The sequence below is a fragment of the Thermobia domestica genome, chromosome 13, assembly GCF_964235325.1.
Source record: "Thermobia domestica chromosome 13, izTheDome1.hap1.1, whole genome shotgun sequence".
NCBI classification, from domain to species: Eukaryota; Metazoa; Arthropoda; class Insecta; order Zygentoma; family Lepismatidae; genus Thermobia; species Thermobia domestica.
The window spans coordinates 73,722,575-73,744,148 of NC_137466.1; the positions used below are offsets into that span (position 1 = coordinate 73,722,575).

Sequence of the window (21,574 nt, forward strand, 5' to 3'; positions counted from 1 at the left end):
GTCAAATGTGGAAACTCACTTACTCTTCCCCATATATTTTTTTTTTAAAAAGTTCTATCTAACTTCCGTAAAAAATAAATTTTGATCGAATATCTTCCAAAATAATATTGTCTAAGGACTTACAATCGTCTCACTGGTTGAATTTGAAATGGGTCAACAACGAACGGGTACATTTTCCCCTCTTTATATTTTACTGGTATATTACATTTTCAGTGAAAATTTATGTTAAAAATTCTGATTTTTATGGAACATAGTGTGTGTTCTGTTGGAAATTAGAGGGTTACTCCTATGGTTTGGGATGGAAGTTAGTTGAGAAGCAAGTGGGAAGATCGGTCGCTTCAACAATGTACAGAATCACTAACAGGACCATAATTTTTCTATACGTTTGTCGATTTAGACTTTTAAGCTAGACCAATGTCTATTAAACTTGGCAGATTTTTGTATTACTATATTTGACAATTTTAAATCAAGTAGCTCGTGTAGTTCCTGAGACATGAAAATTTACTGACGATGGCTTTCGCAGACGCCCGACACGATGGAAAATTGTGTAGAGGCTTGTTCCAGGAGCTATCATTATTCTCATCACTATTCGAGCCTGTAATATGATACCTAACAAACATTTTTTCCTAAGCTTTTTTTTTTTCTTTTCTAAAAGTTTGTGCTTTAAGGCAATTCCATAGTTTAACAAACAGCCTCCTCGTGCAATTCTTAATTTGGCTACAATATTGTCTTATCAGTACCGTACGGACCCAATTTTCAAGATTTAATTCAAATTTACCGATAAATCAAACCGCTGGCGAAAGGGTCCAGATATAGATACTCTATAAATGTTCTTTTGTTTCAGGCCATTCTTATAACATGAAAAACGTAAAGACCATCAAGGGAGACAAATTATCTTTTGATATAATGGTGCAGACTACTAAAAATGATACAAAAGCTAACCATTTTTCTTCTGCCCGTTTTTCGGAAGTGAAAAAGAAATAATAAAATGTAACTTACCACAATAATAGATAATGCTATTCTACACTCGAAAATACAAATCGGAACAATTCTCAGTGTTGCCAACCACAGAAATTATATTGTTGCCAGAATGTGAATTACCCAAAAATCTAAATTAAGGCAGCGACTAGGAAAGTGAACTTAACGGTAATTGATGACTTATCATGTTGTTTTGGTTTCTTGTTAATTACTTTTTAAATAATATTTGTATTTATTTTGTACTGTTTATTACAAAATTATTTATTTTGCACTGTTTATTCCAAAACAAATACAAATATTATTTAAAAAGTAGTTAACAAGGAACCAAAACAACATGATAAGTCATCAATTGCCGTTGATTTCATTTTTCTAGTCGCTGCCTTAACCTAGATTTTTGAGTAATTCATATTCTGTCAACAATGTAATTTCTATGGATGGCAACACTGAGAATTCTTCCGATTCGTATTTTCGAGTGTAGAATAGCATTATCTATTACTGTGGTAAGTTACATTTTATTATTTCTTTTTCACTTACGAAAAATGAGCAAAAGAAAAATGGTTAGCTTTTCCATCAGGCCACCTTAACGTCCCACAGTTGTGCTTTGAAAAAGATAAAGTAATGAAAAACAATTTTAAGTGAAATATACTGGAAGATTCTTTTATGAATGGATGAGTAAAAAGAAATAGAAGAGAAATCCACATATACGATGTACTCAATCGAAACTGGCATGGTGTGGAGTTGAACCTACTCCCTTTCAATTCGGAGGTATTTTGTCTTTCCATTATATTTTTATTGTACATTCTTCAAAAACACTGAGCTAATTGTTTGGTTTACTGCATGAAAAAATGCAGCTAACAATCAACCCAAATTTTATCAGAATCCCATTCACTCATCCATCCAAGAAACCAGATTGTCTTCTGTCTTTTGTATATCTGTGTATTCCCTATACGATAGATTTTTCTTTCTTACAAATCTTTTTAGATACCTTGATGTAAATACCCGCATAATATATTAATTGACATTCCGAGTAGATCCGTTTGCAGGGTAACTTTCCTAACTTAGAAATTGCGAAAAGCCTTCTTTTTTGCACCTCATTAAATGGTTATAATATGATGTATTCATGCCGCCTTTACGAATAATAAGTAGCAATGTCACGTGTACACCACGTGAAGCAGTTTTATTTGTATGGAGTGATACTTTCTTAGTTAAGATTGAAATCGGAAGTAGTAGTAGAGAAATTACAGTGGAGATACAATATTTTCTTAATACACTTAGTTGATTGCGAAGAACTGCTTCTCGTTATCTTGGGACGCTTAATTGATTGCAGAAAACGGCTTGTTGTTATCTTGTAACGCTTAATTGGTTGCAAAAACTGCTTCTCGTTATCTTAGACGCTTAATTGATTGCAAAAAAACTGCTTCTTGTCATCTTAGGATGCTTAATTGATTGCAAAAAAATATTCTCGTTGCCTTGGTACGCTGAATTGATTACAAAAAAACTACTTCTCGTTATCTAGGAACATTTAATTGATTGCAGAAAACTGCTTCTTATTATCTTGGACGCTTAATTGATAGCAAAGAACTACTTCTCGTTATCTCGGGACATTTAATTGCAGAAAACGGCTTCTTGTTACCTTAGGACGCTTAATTGATTGCAAAAAACTGCTTCTTGTTATCTTGAGACGCTTAACTGATTGGAAAAAACTGCTTCTCATTATCTACATATTTTTCCGTTTTCACTTTATAATGAGCAACGTTGAAACCGGAAGTGGTTGATTTCTACCATTCACAGTTTGAGTAGAGGGTTAAGAGAGAAGAAGTTATTCACAGAACGCTAAATCGATTCCAAAAAGCCTCTTTATCTACCTCTTATCATCTTTGTTCTATGTAGATCAATATTGTAACCGGAAGTTGTAGCTTGTTTCATTCACTTCCGGTTTTCGTAGAGAGTTAATGATGGAGATGGAAAGAATTCTTAGGATGCTTAATCGATTGCAAGAAAATACTTCTTGCTATCTGTAACGTTTCTATAATAAACAACGTTAAAAACGAAAATGGTTCCTTTTTACTACTTTTGATGGATGAATCATCTCCAGCTACGAACTCAATTCGTAAGTTTTGACCCTTTACACCTTTTCCAAAATTGATGGTCATCCATCAAGTGGTTCTTCAGATTTTTTGTCTCCCGGACAGACGAGAAAACGGACAGACAGGACAGATATGTAAATTGCTTTAGTTGGTAAATTAAACTCCCTTTAATAATAACAATAATAATAATAATAATAATAATAATAATAATAATAATAATAATAATAATAATAATAATAATAATAATAATAATAATAATAATTATTATTATTATTATTATTATTATTATTATTATTATTATTATTATTATTATTATTATTATTATTATTATTATTATTATTATTATTATTATAGTTTCAACATTTGTTGAATGATTTATATATGAAGTTCAGTCAGTGAAATTGCAGTGAATTATTATCATCAGCGTACCACTATTTTATAACAAAGATTCCTAGAAAATTCAAGCGAATTAACATTCCAAAAAGATCACAAATCCTTGATGTTGTATAAATATTTGCGTACATCGTAAATATTCTCATATTTCTTGTTATTCGTTCCTTGTAAAGAATGAAATTGGATAAATGAAAAAAAAAAAGTTCCAGAAATTAAAAAAAAAGTCCAAACACACGTACTTCACTAACCAACTACCATTATTTTAATGATTACAATCAGAATTTGTATGCAAAACACAAATCTCTTTTAATAATCGAATACAGTCCTATTATTGAACAATATTAATTTCCACGGGATTCAAATATAGAAATATAGAAGAACGTTTCTTTCTGTGGACGTGTAAGGTATACCTTGACTCAAATTTCTTCAAGAATACCTGGCAAGTATTTAATGTTGGAAGTTGTAGTTAATCGTATCCACATTCAAGTATTATATTCATGTATATAACTTAATTTTTCAGTATTTACAGAGTATTCGTAACTTTAGAATTGTATGGGTCCCAGCACTGCTGTACAGTATAATATTTAACTTAAATGTACAGTAGTGTACTGATTGCTTGTTTACATAGCGTAAACACCAAATTGCAATATTCGGTTTTAAATATTCATCTTTAACTATATTTAAATGTAAATATAAACATGGGCCTAATGTCTACTTCGAACCATATCATAGTTGCAATAACCAATAAGCGTGCCTCAAAAATTGCGTCCTAGGAAATATCTTAGGATTTATCTGCCGAAAAAATGTTACGACATATCTCGTAGGAAGTCCTATTCTTTGTGCCATACACGTAACTACACTTCACATCCTACTGATATTAAACCAGGCGCCATATTGTTAAATTGCACACCTCTAAAAAAGCATAAAAATCAGAAGATAAATTAGCAAAACATACCTCATCAGTCCCTGCACTGCTCTTCATTTTTTCGAGTGTTTTTGCTCTTTCACTCACATACGGCTGGCGGGAGGAAAACAAATTTGCTTTCAGTTTTTCGCACCTGACATAGCTTAAATCGAAGTCTTACGAATTTTCTTTCCTAAACAGAGCGTGCTCTGAACAAGAGAAATCTCATAGGATCGTTCATAACATAGGAAATGACATGCGATCTAATGCAATACACGTTGAGATTTTGACTCTAGGAACAGTCGTAAGAGATTTCCTATGATCTATTCTATAGTGTATAGCAGGCCTTACTTTATCTGCTTTTACTAGATCTACCAATCGCTGTAAGAATCTTTAAGAATCAGAGACTCGGAGATTCCATTCCTGAGATTCAAGTTGATTAGAAGGAGGAGCAATCGGTGAATCTCGTAAAATCATAGTTTTAGCTCAAAATTGCAACTTTGGAGATACGCCTGTTGGTTATTCCAATTGGAAATCAAACCGAGGTCTTCAACTCCAAAGATTAGAGAGAATAGAAGTGAGGAAACCAGGAGGAAAGTGAGAGAAGCTGGGAATCAAAAAGAAGCAAGAATTCAGAAGAATCTCGCGTTGTACAAAAGGTGAAAGAGAAGGAAAGAACTTGATGACATAGAAGGAAACAAGAAATATTGATGTTCCTCTTTGTGGCCAATGGTTAACACACGTTTTCAGTGCGTATGGTTCCGAGTTTGATTCCCAATGGAGAAGGTTGCTTCGGACACACATTCAAGTACATATTGTTTCATATTATACTTTAAATTGTAGCTACCTTCTGTAGGCTCAGTATTAGAAAGGGAGATTGAACTCCAAGCAACCGAAGACACATTCATGTCGTTTCTGGAACACAGGAACGTAAAAGAAGAAAAATTATTATAGAAAATAGATATCAGTCAGGTATGGAAGAAAGTACAAAATAGTGGTCAAAAAAGTCTCGACTTGCCTAGATTCTGTAATCACATCTTTACTTACCAAGATTCCGATTTTCATATCAATATTTAGAAGCCAAGTAGAAGCTTGAAGAACAGACAAAAATATGCTGGAAGGAAAAACGTTAAAATGGAAAATGAATACCTATAAAGAAAATTGAGTAGTCCAGACGGTTAGTAAACAAACAAAATGTCAACGTTAGTGACTGAAATACTACAAGCTACGGGAAAGAAATAACACCTAATGTGTATTTTCAACTACTGAATACGTAAGTATAATACTTTGCTATTAATCACTAGATGCCCTTCGATTTGGATGCATCTGGCGCTGGGATAGGATCATGACATAAGGTAGAGTTTCCATAAGGTTGCGGTACACTTCGCAGATATTGTCCTTTATTCTTTCTACAAAATGACAAAAAATGAAATTGTGGTTTAGGGACATTGTGGTAAGGCCTTCAACCTGTGCTTCAGCTAATTCCAAACCTGTTAAGACTTTGGGTCAGACAGTAGGACATTTTGTATCTTCATCTTCTCAATCTCTTTATGATGATGTTCGCTTTATGGACATTGTCATTGTCATATTGAAACTTAAACGGCCCACTACCGAATAGTTGCTCAAGAATAAGTAGTGCAGAGTTGTCTAGAATTCGTTGATAGGCATCGGATTCATTGTTTCAGACACCAACATTAGGGGTTCCAGTCCAAACCATGAGAAACAGGTATACGTCATGATTCCTCTTTCCCTAAGTTTCACAGTATGAACAGGGGCGGACCAAGGTATAATTTTCATCCTGGCAAAGTCTCTTTTTAGTGCCCCCTCTAATCCTAGCCTATATTTTACATTTTATTAAGGTGAGTTTAATATCTTAAAACCATTTTCCAAAAAGAATTAATACTCAAATACATGGTAATAGGAATATTTAGTACTTAAATTAAACATATGGTATTAATTACATTCTGTTTATTATTATTATTATTATTATTATTATTATTATTATTATTATTATTATTATTATTATTATTATTATTATTATTATTAATGTACCAATATATATGAACAAAAACAATACCAAACTGCATTTATTGAATACTACTAATGGTGACATGATTACTGCTATGTTGTAAATTGTTTTGATATGTCAATAACATCAGGAGTCATTCTACCATATAACAATCTATTCTAATAACATGAAATATCAATAAATACATTTCAAATATGTTGAACGTGTTTTACGCACGACAATATAAAAACTCTTTTTATGTAGGTCCTAGTAGTTGAAGTTCCATAGCATTCATAAAACGTATCTCATGAATTTGTACAAAAGCTGAAAACTCTTACAAGACTAAAGCTTAATAACAGGTTTTATCAAGTATTAGAAATCATCTAACTTTCGGTAAGTAAACATATCAAAGTCAATTTAAGGAATTTTATGAGAAAGACTCTCTATCTTTTTCTTCCATATGTGCAGTACCTTAAAATCCAGAATAATTTACACAAATTGTTTTCCTAAGTTTCCAACCTTCGGCATCAGGCTGACAATTAATAGTATAACAAAACTTAAGAAAAACTAAATAAAAAGTCAAAGGTAGTCGCTGATTTCTTTTTTCTTTTTCTTTTTTCTTTTTCATTTTTATTTTTTTGCAATGCCGCTTCTAACCCCCTCCTACACTGAGAAAAAAGATTGCAGGTGGCGTAGTTAAAAAGGTAGGTTACATGCATAATTCCTGTAGTTTATGAGCTTAACGTACAGGAGACTTATAACTGAAAACGCATGTTTTATATTTTCAATACAAGTATTCCATCTATACGTGCTTTCCGTATGCAACAATATAGGAAGTCAGGATTTCACATACAAATGGGCATATACAACAGATAGCTAAGGAATGTAACATAAGTATATGCATGTGATATATGGGAAACTGTTAGATGTCAGACATCCTGCGACGACATAATGTAATACCTAAGGGCAGTGCGTATGTAGCATATGGATAACGTATGCTTCATACTGATTTCTGTAGTAAGCAAGAGGATTCCGTATATTTGTACACTATACAGCTGTCCGGATTTTTCTCAGTGTATGTTGTTGTAGATTGGTATATTCGATTTCACAAACACTGTCAAAATGAATGATTTGGCAAGAACTGTAGGCCTACATAGCGAAACAATAATATCTCTTAGACACTACTTTCAACAAAGGTTGACAGTTTAGGTGGCGATGTTGTTCCTAAGAAATCAAAAGTAAGTGCTGAGTATAGCTATTGTTCCGCCTCCACTACTATTTTACAAGAGTAACATATTAGATATATAAAATCCAATAGCATTCATTGCCAGGGAAAAGTTCACCAAGAACATGGATCGCTAAAATCAATATAAACCCTCTCCACTCTTTCTTCTACATGCCATGTCTCCATTTGTCGATACAACCTCCCCCCCCCTAGTAGGGCTACTATGAAACACTCTTCTTCCGTGGTAGAATGGAAAAAGATGTAATTGACGCTACTTTACAAGAATATAAATTTCAAAAGCCAATAGAAAACACGTTATAAAATTTACTTTTTGAGACTCGCTTTAGCGGCCACTTGACTTTGGCGCCCCAGGCGGTCACCCGGGTTGCTCGGTCCTTGGTCCTCCCTGACAAGTAAAATTTCTCTCCCAAGAATCGGGAATCCGAAAACTGCGTATATATTTAGATAGAGGAGGGCCACGAAGGAATACTGGTGAAATATGTCGGGCCGACAGCAAAGGATAAATCCAATATGGCCGCCCGATGGTCATGCCAATCGACTTTTGCAAGCAACCTCTCATCCACTTCTCATGGGCAGATTGACTTAAGGTTTTGCAGATTGATATATGTATGAACACTACACATCTATTGGTTTGAAATTTTGCGGACGTTGACGTATTGAACCCAATATGGCCGATCAAAATGTCAATGTGTCAACGACTCGTGTCTGGAAAACGAATTGTACTATGGAAGTACAGTATCACTAGACGTGTACGAAAAGCATTAAACTGTTCAAAATATCGCCATCTGAAAACCAATATGGCTGAACAAAATTCTGAACCAAACAGCAATGTATGGTTCGAATGCTCTGGGGAAATGTTCAAATCTTAACATCAGAATCTATTTAAAACAGTTGGTAATACGTATTTCTTTCATTTGATAAAAACTTGGCTAAACGGTTAGCCCTTGGTGTGGGAGATCCGGGTTCGATTCCTGACAAGAGTTCATGTGGTTCGGATCCCAAGTTAAGTTGTAGGCCCACGTCTCATATTATATCTTTGATGATGAAAAAGACGCTAAATTCAAAATCAAATCAAACCATTTGATAAAAATCTTTCGAAAGTAAAACTGGGAAAGTTTATATATATATATATATATATATATATATATATATATATATATATATATATATATATATATATATATATATATATATATATATATATATAACAGAATAAATATTTTAATTTCTTCTACAATTTAAAGAAACAAAACGAAATATCAGCACCTCCATACTCTACAAATGATGACTGCGACACACTCAATGTACTATTTAGTATAGAATAAGATTCTATCAGTATGTAACAATAATACAAACATTTGTTCCACTCAGAAATAACATTTAAGCGTTTAAGTTGTATTACATCTGTGATCATAAATCCTCCCCGTAATTCAGCACGTGGTTCTTTAGCGCAACTGCAATGTTATGCAACCCTTGTTGCATCTGGAGTTAGTGGGTCACATACCAAGTAGGCAGAGCGCAACCTACGTTAACTAAGAAGTTAATGTGAAACTACAGTAGTCTTCCAAATTATGCATATTCAACACTCAAACTTGAAGTATTGTAGTTATAACTACTGGTTGCAATAGAGGAATACGATTCTAAGATAGAAACTGTTCCTTGGAAGCTGAATCCATATGGGAAAGCTATTACTCGCAATCTCATACTGTTTTCGCTTTATGGAGATTACTATTTGAAATCGGAAGTGCTAATTGATGCGTATCACTTTCGGTTGCAATGGAGGAATGAATTCAGAAGTGAAACATTCTTGCGGTACTGAATTCATACTGATTTTTTTTTAAATGCATGTCGCTATCTATTTCCATTTTATTCATTATGCGATCAGTGTTGTATCCGAAAATCTCAAATTTTCACCATTTCCGGTTTTAACAGATAGATAAAAGTCGAGAAGAAACTCATTCTTGGGACGCAGAAGCTAGGTCATAAAAAAAAAACTTTTCGACATCTTTTACCATTTTTGCTCTTTGAAAATACGTATTGAAACTGGAAGTACTAATAAATGTTAACCATTTCTGGTATTGGTAGACTGTTGCGGTTGGTAGTGGTATATTCTCTGCAGATACTAACACGATTGCAAGAAAAAAACAGCTCCTCGCTATCTATTACCGTTTTTGTTCTATGACGACCAACATTGAGCTCGAAAACGGTTGATTTCTTCCACTTACGGTTTGAATAGAAAGTTAACGGAGATGACAGAATTTATTCTTGGAACACTAATGTGGTAGAAAGAAAACAGCTTTTTGACATCTATTAGCGTTTTTAATATATGGCGGCAAACGTAGATACTGAAAACGGCTGCTTGATTCCTACCACTATTAGTTTGAAAACAGGGTTTATGTATGAGAAGGTATCTAGTCTTGGGACACTGAATCAATTGCAAGAAACAGCTTCTAGATAATCTCTTACAGTTTTTGCTTTTTGAAATTCATGTTGAAAGTGGAAGTACTAGTAGCTTTCAACTACTTCCTGTTTTAGTAGAGTATTGCGGGTACTAATGACACATTCCCTTGAGACACTGAACCGACTGTAGAAAACCGTTTGTCGCTATTGCCACTTGTATTCTATGGTGATAAAGGTTGAAACCGGAAATGGTTAATCTGAACAACTTCCGGTTTGTACAGAGAGTTAAGAGAGGAGATGGAACCTATTCTTTTCACACTGAATCGATTAAAGAAAACCGTTTTTTTAATATTTCTTGGTTTTTACTCTGATAGCTGTCGACAGAAGAACGGACGAACGAACAAACCCGTCCTATAACACTTCTGATACATGCATAACATAGTTTCGAAGTTTAACTAGAGATTATACTTTATTATTATTATTATTATTATTATTATTATTATTATTATTATTATTATTATTATTATTATTATTATTATTATTATTATTATTATTATTATTCAAATTTACTGAATATACGTCTTAGCTATTAAAATGGCAAAATAAAAATATCATCACGTTTCTACACAGTGCGATTAAAGTTCACATCCAGAAAAGAGAGTGCATCCCCAGTATTAGACGTTCCCTACTAAATAACTTTATGATGGGGCCGGGGTGGCTCAGTGGTAGAGCGCTCACCTCTGGTGCTTGGGGTCCCGGGTTCGATCCCAGCCCCCACCAAGTGAACTTTGTGGTGGACAAACACCGTGTGCGTGGGTTTCCTCAGGGGTTCTATCGTTTCCTCCCACTTCCTTTATTCCACCATTTTATTCATTACTCATCATCACCGTCTCCTTTACCCTAACCGGCATAACCGTGGGACGTAAAACTCAAAGATTTCATTTCATAACTTTATGACATTTAGGTATGTTTGCAGAGTATTAAATGGAGAATCAAGAACATCTGGTTGGAAGTCATTTAGAAATCAAGAATGACTAGACATGTGTTGTTATCCATACTAACCTTACGAGCATATCAAGCTGGACTGACTTCGTCTTTTCCAGCAAATTAGCGATTCTATTGATTATTTTTTTTTTAAAAAAAGTCGCTTTACTGAAATTACGAATCGATTACCTACAAGTAATATTGTATTATAATCATTTATTAGAGCGTCCACGCATTGTATTAAGTCATCTCTCATCTTTCCATTGAACTAACTTCTTTATAAGAACAGAGATTTTCACCCTCCGTTTCGCGACTGAATCTGTGGGTGAATATGTGGCTTTTTCGGTACACTACTTGACTCTATACTCCCTCCTCCTTGTCATTGTATATGTGTGCGTTGTCTTCCCCTTCTTTTTCAAGGTTCTTTTGTGTTAGACACTACCCCTATGGTGGCCCCCTGCGGAACCCCATCTCTACTGCGCTTCCATTACACTGGTGACTCCTTGGGTCTTAAGCATCTTCGTCACATGCCTTTACGTTTTTCCATTCTCCTCTTCTCTCCTAACCTACATATAACGTCTTCTCTATACAGCTCTGGCTTCAATTACCTTAACGAACGGTTTTACCAGATAAAAGAGAAGAGACAATAAAAAGAAACAACTGGAAGAAATCTCTCTTTGTAAGGATGTTCTTTTAACACCTTCTTAAAGAGATTGTTACATTGAGTTCAACTGTTTTCTTATCTACAGGATGTTAATAAAAGAACTCCTCAGAAATTTTGAAAACAGTGTGAGCTGAATGGGCATAAAGTCGAAGCGTAGATGTATGCTATGGAACAAATAGTTATAAACACTGAGAGGCAAAAAGAACAGGTATTGTTGTTTGATTATTACATAATAATGTTCTGTACAATTTATTACATTTTTCTTAGTAAATTATCTTCGAATCAGTGGCAGAGAAACCGCTTTCGGGACTGTCGCAAAATTCCGCCACCTCAACTTTGAAACCTGCAATGATTTATCACTTTGAAAATATTTTTTAAATTCTGATGTGAGGTTCAAACGCAGTTTTCCTTTCGCAATTCATTCCTTGTTACTGCGAGTGATATTAATACGAGGGCTCCTGAAAAGTTCTTAGTCCAACCAAGAAGGAGTACAAGTGAAATGACGAAATTTTACAGTTATTCTACATGTCCCCGGAAATTTAATAAGCTTACTCGCACGGTGCTCCAATTTTTACGACCAGTTTTAAAAAATCTGTAGACTGTTCCTCGCAGCACTGTTCCGTAGCACTAATTGCATCCTTATCAAATCCAAAATGGCGTCCTTTCAAATATTATTGGTAAATTGGAAAAGGTAATAGTCTGACTGAGCTAGATCTGGGGAATAAGAAGGATAATCTACACATTGAAGCACTGGATCATGCAACGTCAGTTGTGTTTGCAGTGTTCGATGGGCAGGCGACTGACCTGAAGAAACAATTCCTTTTCCTTTTTCGCGACGTTACATTTTCAATTTGCCTATCAGTTTTGTGAGTAATGCAGAGTAATGTGAGTAATGTGAGTAATAGCCTACAGTAAAGGCCTGATCCTTGGGTACGACTTCATCCTTATCCCAGGAGAATGTTGCAAACACTTTTCCAGCCGAATTTTATCTCTTGAACTTCTCAGGGTGAGAGGAACCTGAGTGCTGCCACTCGATTGACTGCTGTTTCGTTTGATGATCGTAGAGGTTCAACCATGTTTCGTTCATAGTTACTATTCATAATTGAAATTGGTCAGTATTGCAGTTAAAATGGGAGATGACTTTCCTTTATACCCTTATTCTTTCACTCCTTTTGATCTGTTGATAGATTTTTAGGAATCCATTTTGCCGAGAGCTTGCGCATGCGTAAATCGTTATGAATCATGCTAGCGATGCATTCCCGAGAAATGACCACAATCTCTGCCACACATTTTGCTGAGATTCTGCGATTAACAAAAATAATATTATGAATTTCATTCACGATTTCGTGGACAGTCTCTGATTTTAGTCTTCTTTTACTTGGAGCATCATCTGTTGAGAAATCGCCACGTATAAACTGTGCCGCCTACTTATTTATTGCTGTATATACCCTATAATGGAGGAGAGTCCCGTAGTGTTTCACTGATTTCTTCATGAATTTTCATTGGTGATTTTTATTTGGTAGAATAATAATCATAATAATCATAATACTTAAATATAATTTGATGACAGCCCTGATCTGGATGTTTGTGTAATTTGCTGGTTCGGCACATATCATTTTCCTTATACGATAAATAAACAATCTCTCACCAGAATAAGAACTGTCAATAGTTATTGGCAACAAACGATACAGCTCCATAAAAAATTCATTTTGTTTCATTTTCTCGAAATTTCACACGTAGCACACGTAGACAGTATTCTAATTAAACAAAAATTAAAATTTCAGATAGAATGATCTTTGGGCTACATCTTCTTGACCATACTATGTACTATCATCTTACTAAGATTATAATAGAAAACTTCATGCAAACATATATCATGCGTATCAATTTCATCTTAGAGCTCCTTGTGGCTAAGCAGCTAGCGTATGCGCCTTTGGCGTGGGAGGCCCGGCTTTGAGCTCATGTGGTTCAGATTCTACGTTAAGCTGTAGGTCCACATCTCATATAGCCTCGCTGCTAAAAGGGACGCTGAACTAAAAATTAAGTGAATTTTATGTTAATAGATGGCATAGTTCTTGAACAGCATATATTTTTTAGAGTTACAAAATGGTTCACTTTTATCGATTTTCTCGAAAACGACGCGTGAAATTTTGCACTCGTATTTTGTTCAGCTCAACGAGTTCTACTAACTAGTATGTGTCTCATTTTTTAAACTTGTTTGGAGGGCTAATCGCTTATACACACACACACACACACACACACACACACACACACACACATATATATATATATATATATATATATATATATATATATATATATATATATATATATATAGGTGAATCCAGGGGCTAAATCATAGTTTGCCGCTTTATCCAGTGTAGAACAGGATTCAAGCCCATTTTATCCAATATATACCTGAACGTCAAGGGGAGTTATAGCCCCTATAGCCCCTCCCTTGAATCCGCGCCTGTACCGCCACCACTCAACCGATCTCGATCAAATTTTCAATATAGATGATGCGGTTCGGGTGTGGAATGGTTTCTATCATTTCACTTTGACGGTAGAACTTAGGGGAGGGGGATGAGATATTTAAAATTGACTGAAAATGACCGATATTAGTGTCGAATCCATAGTGACACTTCCGATGCCGCTTAAATCCAAATTCAACCCTTTATGTCTAAAATGAAACGTATTTTCTTCGTGCGAAGAATGAGTGTTCTGCTAGAAGTATTATATAATTTGTTATCATTACAATTATCTTCATCAATATTGATGATGATGGTTAAACTTATTCATCTCATTTAAATTGTTAGTGTCAGTTAAGTTGCTTATGCAGATGCGGTCTCAGCTTGTCACCATCTACTCATACTACAAGTAACACCAATTTCCTTATAAGCTGTCCATTATGATTACTAACAGAAAAGATGTTCTTATTTTAATAATAACCTGTAATCGTAATTATAAGGTATTGGTTATTTTAATTTAAGTTACCAAGCAATAATTATGTTGAAAAAAAAGAAACAATTTCTTTTCAACAGAACAAACAATAAAATTTCGTACCATGGTAACACTTAAAACACTCTACTTGTATTGTGTTTGTCATGTTAAAATAAGTATTATTAATAGCAAGCTTATTGGATAGGAACATCTTGACTTTGTATTTTCTTAATTTCTTTTCGCTAGAACTCTGCCTTTGTTGCTCACGATACGGACAGACTTACTAAAACCACCACCACCAGCAACAACAATAATACTAATAGCAATGGGTTTTTCCCACTACAAGCTACGGACAGGACACAGGAGAAACGTTCGTCATCGGGACATCAGTCAGAAGGTAAGTTTTTTTTTAAAAAATCCAAATGTGATTTTTTTTAAAAAAAAATAAATATAGATATTATAAGGAGAATTTCTTGGTCTACTAAGTCTTAGCCCCGCGTCACATAGTCAGGGGTAGTGCTCTCGCCTTTGGTACGAATGGTCCCGCATTCGATTCCTGGTGGGGACGCTCAGTCGGAAAGATGTAACACCTTTCTCAGGTCAGCTATACTGAGTAAGATTTTTCCTGGGTTTTCCTCATTCACACCAGGCCAATGCCGGGATGGTACCTAACATAATTGTTCCAGACCGCTTCCCTCCTTCCCAATTTCCTGGACAGTGAGATTGTTGAGGGACGTCATCCCTCATATGTGACGGACTAACATGACTATAGATGCCGAAAGCCCAGAAATCTAATTCCTAATCCTAATCAATCTACTGGAGCACTGTTACAAATTTCAAGAAAATTGATTTGATTTTTTCACAAGAAAAAAAGAATTTTCTGTTTTCACTCATGATATTATTAAGATTTAGCGCACGGTGTCGATTGCCACAATTCGATTTTGGTGTTGTTGGTCACGATATAACAGCTGAGATATAACTCCTTTGATACTGTATAAACAACGTTAAAGCTCTCAAGATTACCTACCATAAATGAGGATGTAAGAGATATATGGGAACTAAGAAGAAACCCTCAAACATTGGGATTAATGCTGTTTTCTTAAACAAGGTTGAAAAGGATAGGAAGGTTTATTTCGATGAAATCTTATTGTGTTAGCGGTGGAGTATCTGAAAGACTTTGAGAACAATATATTTAAGGTATTGATTTTTAATATATATATAATCGTACACAATATCGTATCTCAGGGGGCGCGGTGGCTCATGGTAAAGCGTTCACCTCTGGTGCTTGGGGTCCCGGGTTCGATCCCAGCCCACGCCAAGTGAACTTTGTGGTGGACAAACACCGTGCTCGTGGGTTTTCTCGGGGTTCTACCGTTTCCTCCCACTTTCTTCATTCCACCATTTCAGTCATCTCTCATCATCACCGTCTCCTTTAACTGGCATAAGCGTGGGACGTAAAACTTAAAGAGTTCATTTCATTTTCATTTTTTTCAATATCGTATCTCAGATGGATTCTCGATGCAAATTAAAGAGATACATTTGTAGCCATTCTCAGAACAAACACCTTGGATGATAGTGATGCAATCAAAAAGCTACTTACAACCTATGGTAATAATTAGGGATGGCCACAAAGTTCCGGTTCCGACGGAACCGGTTCCGCGAGGAACCGGTTCTCGGAGATCCGATTTTCAGAACCGGTTCTGGAACCGGTTCCGGACCTGGATCCGAAAACCCGGTTCCAGAACCGGATCTTAGGAACCGGTTCCAGACCTGGATCCGAAAACCCGGTTCCAGAACCGGATCTTAAAAACCGGTTCCAGACTTGGCTTCGAAAACCCGGTTCCAGAACCGGATCTTAGGAACCGGCTCCAGATCTGGATCTGAAAACCCGGTTCCAGAACCGGATCTTAGGAACCGGTTCTAGACCTGGATACGAAAGCCCCCAGAGACCCGTAAAGGAGGCACAAATTTCACCTTCAAAACACTGCAAAGAAGACCATGCGCTTGTGCCCTCCCCGCCCAGACTCTCTTGTGCCCCCAGAAAAAAATTTTTGGGCCACCAGTTTTTTTTTTTTTTTTTTGTCCACCCAGTGGGTGTTTAGCCAAATGAGTTAGCCAGTTTGCCTCTTTAACCATTGAGTTTGCCTGCCAGTTACCCAGTTTATTTAGCAAAATGAGACAAGCGGCCGCCGCCTGGGCGCCTGCCTGTCGCTTTCACCATTTCATCTAGCACACTGTTCACAGCCTTCCAGCAGCTCGGGTTTAACGTAGGGATCGTCTCAAAGTTTCGGTTCTAGACCTGGATCCGAAAACCCGGTTTCAGAACCGGATCTTGAGAACCGGTTCCAGACGTGAATCTTGAGAACCGGTTCCAGACGTGGATCCGAAGAACCGGTTCTAAACCTGGATCCGAAGAACCGGTTCCAGACCTGGGTCTGAAGAACCGGTTCTAGACCTGGATCCAAAAACCGGTTCCGGAACCGGATCTTCTAGAACCGGATCCGTTCAGACCCGAAAACCGGTTCCAACAGGAACCGGTTCTGGCCATCCCTAGTAATAATGTGAGTGACAAGATTGAAAGAAAAACAAATGCTTAAGTCAGTATGTGCAGTTACCTTCCCCGATCTGACCAAGTCAACAGAAAATAAAAAGACTCTCATGTCTTCTTCACAATGAAATTTGTAAATTAATGTTACAATTTATAATTTTTGACTTTCGCATTGCACTCAAAATTTTAATTACCTTGATAATGACTGTTGTTTCAGATGTAGGAGAGTTCAGTAAAGTATCATTAATCGTAAACTATTTGAGGTAAAAGAGCTCAATTTTGAGGTATTTTTTTTCTCTTGATGCAATGAAGAAATATAAATTGGTTCCAAAAACCTGTATATCGATATCTCTTACTGTTTTTGCTCTGCGGAAATCAGTATTGAAATCGGAAGTACGAGATTTCCACCACATCCGGATCTGGTAGAGTGTTGCGGGTTGTGATTGTATGTTCTCTTCACACTCTAAATGGATGGCAGAAAACGCTTTACGCCACATGTGATCATTTTTGTTCTATGGCGGTAAATTTTGAAATCGGAAATCGTTAATTTGAACCACTTCCGAATTAAATAGAGTGTTAATGGGGAAGGCGGAATAAAAGTAGCACATTTCAACCACTTCCGGCATTGGTAGAGTGTTGCAGGTTATGATGGTATGTTCTGTTAAGACTGAGTTGTTTTGAGAAAACCGCTGGTCCCTATCTAATACCATTTTTGTTCTATAGTGTAATAACCGAAAATAGTTACTACTTCCGAATACAATATATAGAGAGTTAATAAAGAAGGTGGAACATATTCTTTGCACGCTGAATCGATTGCACAAAACTGTATCTCGATATCTCTGAGCGTTTTTGCTCTGATACTTGCCAACAGATGGACGGACGGACGAACAAAGCCGTTCTATGATACTTCTAACACTTAAACATTGAATAGTTTGGAAGTCTAAAACTCATCGTGATGCAGGTTCCAAAAGCTATTTCAAACGGTTCAATTAGTGATGCGCACGAGACGAGTCGAGACAGGATTTTCCTGACAGAATTCGAGTCGAGACAAGGCTCTTCCAATAGAGAAATATATATTTTTCGAGTCGAGACATCACTTTTACAGCACATTTTCGAGACGAGACAGCCACAAATCTTGTCTCGTGCGCAGCCCTAGGTTCAATGGTTTCTCCTGTCACAGTCAGAAACAGCGGATAACGTGGTTTCAGTGTGGCAAGAATAGTTTTAGAAATTGGTCTTCTTCTCTTGAAGGGCGCCGATTTCTCTATAAATTTGGGGGGGGGGGCATTCAGATGCAGAAGGTATATATATGAGGATTTTAAGACAAATTGCATTCAAATTATGTCAAATATTGTATATTCATAAGTATAATACGGGGCCCACATGAGCTTTAGGGAGGCCCCCCCAGGATCGGCGCCCTTGCTTATCTTTAATGTTGAGTTTACATACGTGCCATCTTTCTACTTGAGAGGATTGTGAAATTCTACGTTTTTCAAATAAATTTTGAAACCTTTCTTGTCTCTTAGGATCTTTTATTTTATTTAAGCCTACATTCCTCTTGCTGTTGCCTATAACCACAGCGCTTATTATAAACCAGACGCTACTATCTCTCAGTTTATTACTCTCTCTTTCGTTATATTTCCCTTTAGTTGGGGACGAGGCACTTTCCCTTAGCACGTTACCTGATTTGTTTAAAGATGCCCTTTTATCTTTTTCTAAATTATTATTTTTATTTTATTTAATTTTCGAATTTATTTTATTTAATTTCCTCTACTACAACCACAACACATTACATAAAGAAAACACATAAAGAATACAGACATTGAGCTCTCTTGTGACTATGTGGATAGCATACACGTCTTTGGTGTGGAAGACCCCGCTTCGATTCCCGGCGGGAGGTCATGTAGTTCAGATCCCACGTTAAGCTGTGGGTCCACGTGTCATATAGCCTCAATGTTGAAGGGGACATTAAACTGAAAACAATTAATACATACATTATTGCGTAGTGTTTGGACCTTATATCAGTCATTATCTTACGTCTTTGTTTTTTTCTTGTATTTTTCCCTTTTATTTTCTGGGTATCATTTCTCCTGTTTGGATGAGTTGTTTTCTTTTCTATTTTATTATGTTTGTCACGGTTTCTCTCCTTTCTAAGTTTCCCGATTTCTCTTCGTACTTCATATTTTGTATTCTGATTTTCCATTTGTTTGCTTCTTTCACCTAGGTTTTCACCTGTTCTTTCTTTCTTTCTTTTAACTTTTCTTCGCTGATTTACACCGTTCACTATTCACTATACTTTTACCTATTCCCTGCATTTTTTAAGCTTGAGTTTTCACTTGGTTTATTCGCTTTTTATTTGCATTATACATTTTTATCATTTCACACTTCTGATATAACTTTCCATATTATTCAGTTCACTTCACTTCCCTTTGGTTTGTCACTTTTTCATCTTCATCGATTAATTGCCACCACTTTTGCACTTATGCAGTTTTACTGACGTTCAACACTACTGAATTACAATACACATCACAAACACTAATTCACTATAACACTAATAGTTATAAACGTCAGTACATTTCTAGTTCTTGATAATCATCAGAACTATTTATCGTTATTTTCGGATTTATTTAATTATTTAATCTGTCAGTAGGCAATTACTCTAATTTTTCTTCTCTTGTCTCATGCTCTATAGATTACATGACTTATTACAGTCTCTAGTCTTTCCAATGCTGATGTTTGTAGTAAAATCTCATTAATGGTCTTTTCCCTTAGTTTATCCCTTTCTAGTTTAATTTGTTCAGAAACGATCAAGTGTCGCAATTCCATAGGATTGTATACATTTCCTCAATCACGTATGTCGTTTTTCGCTGTCTTTAGTCTTTTAAAATTTCTTTTAAATGGACCATGTGCTGATAAGAATCCGTTGTTTCTGTTCCCATACGATCAATTTTTCGTTGAGCTCCAAACTTGGTATGTATTTTCTTCTAGCTTTCCTTTATTTTAACTCTTTATCCAGTCTTCATTCCACTCGTTGTTTGAAAGTTTGATTAACTTTTTCTCGTTTTCTCGCAGATTTTCCTAAAATTTCTATGATTTTGTTTGTTTATTTGTATTTTGTCCAAGAATTTATTGGATTTTTTGCAATACTAGTAAGAGTGCCGGTTCTTATTTTTTAAAGGTAGAAAGGATCCCTTAATCAAAGTGACACGATAAAAGTCTAGCTCGAAGTAATTACTATGTTTTAAAATTCATTTCAGGCTGTCCAGCCATTTTCCCGCGACCACAAAAAACAAACAACTTCAATTTCAATGTAGTAAATAAATGATAGAAAATTCCCCTCTTACCTTAGGACATTGGAACAATTCGGACGGTGTCAAATATAGAAATAGGAGTGGATAAAATAGAACAGGTGACTAGTTTTCGATACCTGGATAGTATTGTTAGTGATAATATGAAGTGTGAACGTGAAATAAAAGCAAGAATAGGAATGGCGAAAGAAGCTTTTAGGAGGAAGAAAGTCTATTTTGCGAGACCTTGAATAAAGAGTTAACAAAAAGATTCATAAAATACTTCGTATGGAATATTGTACTGTATAGGACAGAGACATGGACATTACACAAAAGCAAAACTTAAAAAAAAAGCGACTGGAAGCTTTCGAAGTGTGGGTGTGGAGAAGAATTGAGTACAGCAGAAAATAAATGAGAGGGTGTTAGAAATGGTGGGAGAGAATACAGTTTTGTGTATTATTGAGATAATGGCAGGAAAGAGAGAGAGGGGCGAAGGAGAGTACAATTGATGGACGATATAAAAACAGAAAAATCGTACGTGAAGACAAAGTGGTTATGAAAAGACCGTGGAGCATGGAAACTTCTCAGTTGAGGCAAGTGACTTCCCAATAATGGCAGAATTCTTGAGAACGGAAATTTTCCAAACGCTAGAACACGTATCTACTTATTTTAATATGGAGTTTATATATTGAGATTCATCTTCCTAAATTGGCTGACTCTAAAAGTTCTATCTTTAATACAGGGGAAACTCTCTAATCTAGTCACAAAGTCACGTGCCTTGCCAATTAACATGAAAACAAATTATAAAAAGGACAATTATAGACGTTTATTTCTGTATGCAAATGAAAAGCGACCAAACAAAAAAATTTGCTCTTTTTATATGGAGTCTTCAGCCCTGATTGATGTCCTCAAGAGATAACGTAAGTCGTGATGCTTGATGTTACCCTCTGTTCACGTGTTTTGGCTTGGCTCTTCCTTACATTAGAATGTATCGCAATAGTTTAAACGTCTACAATTGCGTACAGTGTAACCATACTTTTACTGTGACTAAATACAATTGTTATATACCTAATTTCATGCAGCAGCGGGCGAGAGGAGAGAAAATGCGATGAAGCTTCTAAGCTGAGTACTGATT

General features: G+C 35.7%; 1 protein-coding gene across 1 annotated transcript in view; it reads left to right on the plus strand.

The window, feature by feature from the left end:
• The window catches only part of Ets96B (ETS variant transcription factor Ets96B), a 332,448-nt gene that overhangs the window by 56,199 nt on the left and 254,675 nt on the right, over window positions 1–21,574 (plus strand). Inside the window, exon 2 of the mRNA XM_081735103.1 lies at window positions 14,851–15,001. Coding sequence (XP_081591229.1) covers window positions 14,851–15,001 — 151 coding nt within the window. The remainder of the gene's footprint in view (window positions 1–14,850; window positions 15,002–21,574) is intronic.